Consider the following 8212-nt stretch of genomic DNA (forward strand, 5'->3'; position numbering starts at 1 on the left):
TTCCTTCAGTTGACACACTGGGCAATTTGATATTGGAGACCTCTGGCTATACCTTGATTTGATGTTAGCATGTGACATGTTAGAACCAATATTGGTTGTACCCTTTTTCCTCTCCTCCATAGGTGCTGCCGTGCCTTTATGCTAAGGTCTCTATCAACAGCTGCCTCAATTCAGGGTCTGATAGGGCCTTGTTCACAGCTGAGAATAATCTTTGGGAGGAAAAACATCAGTGAAGGCTTCTGCAGAGCCTTGTATAATCTTTGTAAAAAGGGTGGACCTTTTCTCAGGCTCAACTTTATCCCGAGCTCTTCCAGCTGCTAAGTGACATTGTTCTCTAGTAGCATCATTAAACTTAATCTGTTTTTATTATGAGAGTACTGCCCTTCAACTAGCAACTGGCCTTTTCCTGTATTCATTCCTTGTGCTTTGTTTCGCTGTTCAGTATTCGAAGCTTCTTCCCTCCACCAGGTTAACTTTTGCCACCATGGGCCAACCTCTGGTACAGCCGTCACCAGTACCTTCCAAGCTTGGGGAATCATTCTGTTTTGAATAGCCCAGTTATTTAGAATTTGCATATGGCATATGCATCCCCTTTGGGGGGGGGATGGCTTCTTTAAACTGTCTTAGATTATCATTTCTATAGGACGACATCCTATCACAGCATAACCTTGTTCCACACCATTAGGAGACATGTTGTATGACTACTGGGACAACTCACAGTGATCTTGTAACCCTGGGCCAACCCCCTCCCACTCTGGTGGTGCAGTTGGTTGGGGATTAAAACTTTCTTTAAAATGGGATGTTTCATTTGATTGTCCTCTCCCATTTCAAGATTTACTCTGACCCCCACTGCCCTCCAGCACTGTTTCTTTCCCGTGTTCTTCCTGGGAGAGACTCCTGCTCTCCTGAGCAGTCACTGGGATCAAGCCTTTTTGTGATTCCTTTTCTGGTCCTCAACTCCCAAGGGCTTTCATTTCCATCCTCAATTTTTTTCTAAGTAGGCAAGGCTTTCAGGAATAAAAGTGTAGAGACACACATTTTGTTTTCCATTTCCACCAAGTTTTTGTTTCTCGGGCCCTCCATTCCACCCACAGTTTTTCCAATTGCATATTCATTCCCTCAAACTTCTTCCAAACGGATTATAGGAAGAAGAAAAAGAAAAAAGACCTTCTCTGGGAGCAAATCTGGGATTCTTCTGGGGAGAACCCAGTCATGGCAGTCCCAATAAAGTTTTTGTTGGAATGGGGAAAGAAAAATATCCACCCCTTAGTCCTGTACCAGTTTCCCTTCAGCATTTGGAATCAGATTTCCCATTCAGCCTGGACTCATGTTGGGCATCACTCCAGCTGGATTTGGATACTTTGTGGGTTCTTCTTTCTTCCCACCTTTTCCACCCCCTTTTCTTCTACCATTTTAGCCCCCAACACTAGATTAGGGAGAAAAAAAGGTTACAGAGATAAGGTTACTTCCTTATCTAAACTCAGTTTCCAGAGACTAAATGCTTCATTATTTCCTCCCCTTGCTACACCATTGTCCTAACATTAATCAGTATAGTTTTTATAAGTTAGGCTAACTCTAATAAAACATTCCACTATACGATCTAACTGTATAATCACAAGTTCAAATTTTAAGATTCCCTTGACTGCCTTAAGATGAGGTGCTCTCCTGCTGACTCTACACAGTCAGCCATCACGCTCAAATACAAGGGTCTTTGGTTGTCTTAACTATGGACTTAAGGTTTCTCTCTTGCTAACACTGTATGATCAACTATATCCACGAGCTCATGGTTTTCATTTCCTTTGATTTTAAATGCAATATATTCAGTCTCCTAGAGAGAAGGAAAAAACCCTTCTGCTCCACGAAAACTTCTGTCTTCCCTAGGCTCGTCTTTAAGAACGTTCACGTTGTTAACAAATTTATCTCTTTTATAAACTTATAAGCTACAGGAAACCCACTCAGATCTACTTCTCATGGATCAAAGAGTCTCCATCCAGATAAGTACACCTGCCATTAAATAGCCTAAGTTCCCACTTGTCGTAGTCAGGGTTTGTATTCCTGCACACAACCAAGAAGCAAATCGGGGAGACATTTATTCAGCTTACACTTCCACATTGCTGTTCATCACCAAAGGGAGTGAGGACTGGAACTCACACAGGGCAGGAACATGGAGGCAGGATGCAGAGGTCATGGAGGGAGGATGCAGAGGTCATGGAGGGAGGATGCAGAGGTCATGGAGGGGGGATGCAGAGGTCATGGAGGCAGGATGCAGAGGTCATGGAGGCAGGATGCAGAGGTCATGGAGGGGTGCTTGCTTTCTTATAGAACCCAGGACTACCAGCCCAGGGATGGCACCACCCACAATGGGCCTTTCTACTTTGATCACTAATTGAGAAAATACCTTACAGTTGGATCTCATGAAAGCATTTCCTCAAGGGAGGCTTCTTTCTCTGTGATAACTCCAGCTAGTGTCAACTTGACAGATAAAACCAGCCAGTACACGACCTGTCCCAGAGAATGGGATTCCTCTCCTGTGCCCTGGGATTGGGACTCCCCTTACAACCAACCACCAAGATCTAAGGTTTTCAAATGTACACCTAAGAAAAATTTCTTTTCTCCCATATGTACTTAGCTTTATTTTCTACCTGTACATGTGTGTATGTGCGGTGGTGTGTGTGTATTTCAGCATCTTGTCAAGCCCAGGCCTTTTACTACATCCAGGACAGCTCCAGAGAAGCAACCCATAGATGCTCCGGTCTTCTCTCACAGACCCAGATGTTCCTACTGGAACTGCTCCTTCCTATCTGTCCACAGATGGTTCCACAGACCCCGGACTGCAGGGAAACCGCCAACTCTCCTAAGACTGGACTAACATCCCCATGCCCATTTTCCTAAGTTTCCCAGGGATATGTTGCCACAAGGTCAGCAGGAAGTAGCTGAAGATCATGATGACTCTACTCGCTTCACCATCAACTCTTTCTAATTTTTCCTTTTTTAATTAAACCAAAATGGAGGAATGTTAGCATTCCTTCTAGGCTCTGCCCCACAGTTACCTGGCAACAGCAGGTGTGCCTGACTCACTAGAAAAGAGGCTCTTGCCCTCTCCTCTTGCTCTCTTGCTCTCTTCCCCTCTTTCCTCTCTGTCCCTTCTCTCCCGATTCCCCTCTCCCCCCATGTGTTCATGGCCAGCCTCTACCTCCCTCCTCTCTCTCTCTCTCTCTCTCTCTCTCTCTCTCTCTCTCTCTCTCCTCACTCTCTGTCTGTCTCTGTCTCTCTCCTCCCTCCTTCCCTCCCTTTCTTTGTCTCTATTACCCCCTCCACTCCACTCCCCATGCCCTAAATAAACTCTATTCTATACTATACCGTGTGGCTGGTACCTCAGGGGGGAAGGGATGCCTCAGCATGGGCCTACAGGGGTACCCCCTTCACCTGCACCATATTGTGCCTCCACCATGACGGAGTGGGACATCGTTCCTCCTGGATATTCCATGGGACTCTCGCAAATGGCCCAGAGGGAGAGAAATCCAGATGTGCAGGCGTGCAGTTTTGCAGTTGAAGGTTAGATGATCCTGAATGTCCCCGGTGTCTGGGCTGATTAAAGACTAGCTCTATGATGTCTGATCTATATCAGGAGCAGTCAATATTCCTCAACTAGTTTGAGATTTGTAGACCAAGATGGTGGACACACCCTAACTGGAGGCCTGCTTCATTTTCTAGCTTATTAACGGTCTTCCCTCCACAGGCTTGCTTCCAGGTCCATGATACACTGACCACAAACAAAATACTAAACATCTATTCAGAGGCCACTACCACATAGCTGACCTTGTGCATGTGGATCTCACAGGCAGGGAGTCTTACATAGGCCTGTCAGCCTGGGACTTGTTCTCAAGACTGGCACTTGTAGGCTCTGTGGCCATTTTGGATGAGGGCTAGAAGACATTAATCCGGGAAGTCCAGTGATGCAACCCTGGGCAGGACCGCTAGGGAGCATAGATCCTGAGACGCCCCGCCCCCTGTCGACATTTTTTTTTTTACGCAGGCGTCGTGGAATCATGCTTGTGTTCCTATCAGTTTTCAATTTTTACCTTCATAGGGGTGCTCAGGAAACTGGTCCTGTCCCTTCGCAGTCGTTGTACCGACCGCGGACATGTCCGGCTAGGCAGGCGACCCTTAGGGCGCTGGGCTGACACGGGACCCGCGCGGGGACTCCACATGGCTCAGCAGATTGCTCCGGGAAGGGCCTCCGCACAGCCTGCGTTCTGTAAGCTCGGGGCTGTGAGCTTCGCGGACGTGGCCGTGTATTTCTCACCGGAGGAATGGGGATGTCTGCGACCCGCACAGAGAGCCCTGTACCGGGAGGTGATGCGCGAGACCTACAGTCTTCTGGGCTCTCTCGGTGAGAATCTTCCTGGACGCCTAGGCTAGCACTTCGCGGGACACGGTGGAGCGGAGAGCTGGCGGTCCGGACCAAGTGGGTCGTCCTCACTGACTAATGGGGTTTGCTATCTTTCCCTCCAGGAGTCGGAGGCGCCAAACCAGCGCTCATCTGCTGGGTGGAGAAAGAGACCGAACTGTGGGGACCCAGTGCCCAGGATCCAGAAGTGGCCATGTGCAAGACTGAAGTCCACTCAGGTGAAGGACTGGGTACTCCAGCTTGGGGGAACTTCTGTGTTGCCAGCCTGTGTGGTGTCTTCTAGGGACTGCACTTACTGCCCCGTAGTTTCTGCCCTATTTTCCTGTTTCTCGGCCAAAGCCATGATAGCTGGCCCTTGGATTCATCTAGAAAAGGGCTGTGATTGTTCCTGTCCAGTGCTCTCACCTCATATCTACTGGGTCACTAGGCTGTATGGGTTGTGGCCCCACGTTCCCACTCCTCTGTTGCCGTCACTGTGGCTCTCTTCCGGAGGCTCCTTCAGGTCTTGCTGTCCACCTTTGACAAGTGCTTAGCCCACTGCACGTGGAAATGGGGACCACACAGAAGCCTTTCTTTATGCTGCATCTGACATCCATGCACCGTACGTGCTCAGATGCTGTGGCCTCTCCCCTCCTGTGCCCTATCTGTCCCCATGCGGGGCTGTGGGGATCAAGGAACAGTATAAGTCGGAGTCTGAGCTTTTTCATGGTCTCCCAGCAGATTGCAGACAAGAGGAGAAAAGGAGGAAACCAAGGGAAGAGACTGAAGCCATTCAGAGGACGTTTTCTACAGAAGCTGGGCCGAAGGAGCCACACCTCACATTTGCTGCCCCTTCTACCAACTTGGATCTGCTGTCCAAGGACCCTCAACAGGGGCCGCCCACCTCTGGTAGTGTTCGAGCCAGGGTCCTGAGGGCAGACAAGCGTCATGGGTGCCATGTGTGTGGCAAGAGTTTTGCCCAGCGGCCCACATTGGTGGAGCACCTGTACACTCACACAGGTGAAAAGCCGTTTCAGTGCCCAGAGTGTAACAAGTGCTTTGGCCGGGCTTCTTCCCTGAGCATGCACCGAGCCATTCACCGAGGGGAACGGCCTCATCGCTGTCCTAACTGTGAGAAGTGTTTTTCCCAGCGGTCCACATTGGTGGCGCATCTGTACACTCACACGGGTGAAAGGCCATTCCGTTGCCCTGACTGCAACAAGTGCTTTGGTCGGGCATCTTCTCTGAGCACGCACCGGGCCATACACCGAAAGGAGAGGCCTCATCGCTGCCCTTACTGTGAGCGGACTTTCACACAGCGCTCTGCACTCACCAGCCATCTCCGAGTCCACACTGGGGAGAAGCCTTACTGTTGCGCTGATTGTGGACGCCGCTTCAGCCGGAGCTCTGCGCTCCATGAGCACCAGCGGGTGGTGCACAGCGGCATGACCCCGTTTAGTTGCACAGTCTGTGGCAGAGCCTTTGCTGATTCTAAATATCTTCGGCGCCACATGCGGATCCACACAGGCGAAAAGCCTTATTCCTGCCCTGACTGTGGACGCTGCTTTCGCCAGGGCTCGGAAATTGCAGCCCACAGGCGGACCCACACTGGCGAGCGTCCCTACCCCTGCCCTCAGTGTGGCAGAGGCTTTCGAACAAAGTCAGCTATGACAAGCCACCAGTGGGTCCATCGGCCAGGAGGTAAAGGTCACAGGGACAGAAAAGCCAGTCAGTTATCTGTAGCCCTGGGCACTGGCCAAGAGGACCCGGACCCACCTGTGGGCTTCCAGCTTTACCCAGAGATCTTCCAGGAGTGTGGGGCATAGTCCTAAACGTGCCGACGGAAGTCACAGGCGTTCTAGCAAGTGTTGGTCCTGGGAACAGGGTACAGTCTTCTAGGTGGTTACCAGATGCATCTGCCCACACCTGGATCCTGAGTCTATTGGACTGGGGTGGGAAACCCCACTAGAACTCTGTATGAGAAGCAAGGGCAGTTTCCCGTCTCAGACGTATTGAGAGGCTTGAGTTTGAAAAGAGCCTTATTGAAGCCATTGCCTCTTTAATGCAGAGGCTAACGTCGATGGCTCTGTGAATTGAGCCAGCTGCGTTTTCAGGGTTACTGGTCATGAGCCTGGTGTGGTGGTGCCTGCCTATGATCCCCTCATTGGGGAGGTAGAGACACCTGAGACTGCATCTAAAAGATAATAAAGAGGGAAATTAATTGAGAATTGAAAATCAAAGTACCTCACTCCCCTCTCTCCCAGATATCTAGTTTCACTTGAAGAAAAAAAATCCAAAATAATCAGCCAAGCCAACAAGACATATTCATTCTGCTTCCTTTCTCGGTACTGCATATACTGGGTGTGCTGTCACATGCCAACGGGCCACTTGGTAATGGACGGCACAAGGAGGTTCAGAATCTCCAGGCTGTTCTCAAGTTACACAGATGCATACACAGGAGACGGGGAGGCCTCAGCTGGTAAGGACTACAAGTCCAGTGACCTGATTTCAGCGGTGGGAGGAGGGAATTTCTTGAAGGTTGTCCTCTGATGTCTTTCAGGTTTTCTGAATCAAGGAGGGCATGTGAGTAATTGGATGGCAGAGGAGGGAAATAGAAAAAACAAAGGAAACAATTCCACAAACTCTAGTAATGCTCTTGTAGCTTGTTTTGCATTTTTTAGAAGTTCTTTCTTGCCTATCACCTTGTTTGCCTCTCCGCTGTACCTGTGAAAAAAGGAAGCGGGGTAAGGAGGCGGCCTAGTCAGAGGCCCTTGGCACATATCTGACCCTACATGAACTGCTATGTTGGCTCTGCCCTGTCTGGCATCACCACCCATCTCTGTGTCCACCAGGGAGAAGCCTGCTAGCCAGCAGCTCCTGAATTAGGAGGGAAAGGCCCTGGCAGCTTGTCCAGCCTGGGAACACCCTAGGCTGGGCCTCTGCAGCCGCTCCTGTCCTTTTAGAACTGTAGGAAATCTTAGCCTCCCTCGTGCTCAAAGACAGATGAGAGGAGGCTACCCAAGGTCACTGTGAAGCTGCAGGGTCACAGTCGACTGCTGCCTTTTTAAGGAGTCTGTGTGTGTGCACATGTGCACACAGATGTCTGCAGAGGCCAGGAGAGGGTAGCTGCAGCTACAGGCAATGGAGAGGGGTCTGATGTGGGAACCAAACTCTGGTTCTTTGGGAGAACAGCAAGGGCTCTTAACCCCTGACCCATCTCCCCAACACACTCTTTTTAAGAGACATGTTGGTATCTGTTGCCCCGAACTCAGAAGATCCTTCACCTGTAGCCTCCAGGTGAGCGAGACTACGGTGAATGTTAAGTTCACCTCTGCTGTCCTCACACCTCTGATGAGTTCCTGCCAAGATGCCTGGCTGTGAGTCAGGTCCTGGGGAGCCTGGCAGGAGGATCCCAAGTCCAGTGCCATTTGTGCTAGTGTCCCCAAACACACACAACCAACAGCCAGGGCCTGGAAAGATGGCTCGGTGGGCTGAATATGGACTGCTCACCCAGAGGTCCTGAGTTCAATCCCCAGGAATATGTCAGATGTCTCACAACTCTGTCAGTCTTGCTCCTGGTTAGAGCCTCTGTGAGCACCATGTGCATATACTTAGTATAATTCAAACTAATAATAGTAAAAGAAAAAAAGCAGAAAAGGAAGGAGGTGCTTGGGAAGACAGCTGTCAGTAAAGTACTTTTTAAAGCTGAGAAACCCAATTCAATCCCAGCACCCACAGTAAGAAACTGGGTGGCAGAGGTAAGATAACCCTGGAGCTCACTGCCAAGTGTGGCCAGTCTAATTGTTGAGCTCTAGAGCAAAT

The 8212-nt window shown here is 49.9% G+C and overlaps 1 protein-coding gene across 1 annotated transcript; it reads left to right on the top strand.

Moving 5' to 3' along the window:
• Nucleotides 1-4042: 4042 nt before the first annotated feature.
• Nucleotides 4043-7037, top strand: LOC116891474 (zinc finger protein 764-like). The gene is made up of 3 exons (XM_032892575.1): nucleotides 4043-4393; nucleotides 4516-4629; nucleotides 5132-7037. The coding sequence occupies exons 1-3, from the start codon at nucleotides 4210-4212 to the stop codon at nucleotides 6214-6216; spliced, it is 1383 nt and encodes a 460-aa protein (XP_032748466.1). The 5' UTR covers nucleotides 4043-4209; the 3' UTR covers nucleotides 6217-7037.
• The last annotated feature ends 1175 nt before the right edge of the window (nucleotides 7038-8212 follow it).

This window comes from Rattus rattus, chromosome 2, assembly GCF_011064425.1.
Source record: "Rattus rattus isolate New Zealand chromosome 2, Rrattus_CSIRO_v1, whole genome shotgun sequence".
NCBI lineage: Eukaryota > Metazoa > Chordata > Mammalia > Rodentia > Muridae > Rattus > Rattus rattus.

Coding starts and splice junctions, on each gene's coding strand:
- LOC116891474 (XM_032892575.1), top strand. CDS start 4,210: ATGGCTCAGCAGATTGCTCCGGGAAGGGCCTCCGCACAGCCTGCGTTC. Junction 4,394..4,515: donor CAGTCTTCTGGGCTCTCTCG/GTGAGAATCTTC, acceptor CTTTCCCTCCAG/GAGTCGGAGGCGCCAAACCA. Junction 4,630..5,131: donor CAAGACTGAAGTCCACTCAG/GTGAAGGACTGG, acceptor GTCTCCCAGCAG/ATTGCAGACAAGAGGAGAAA.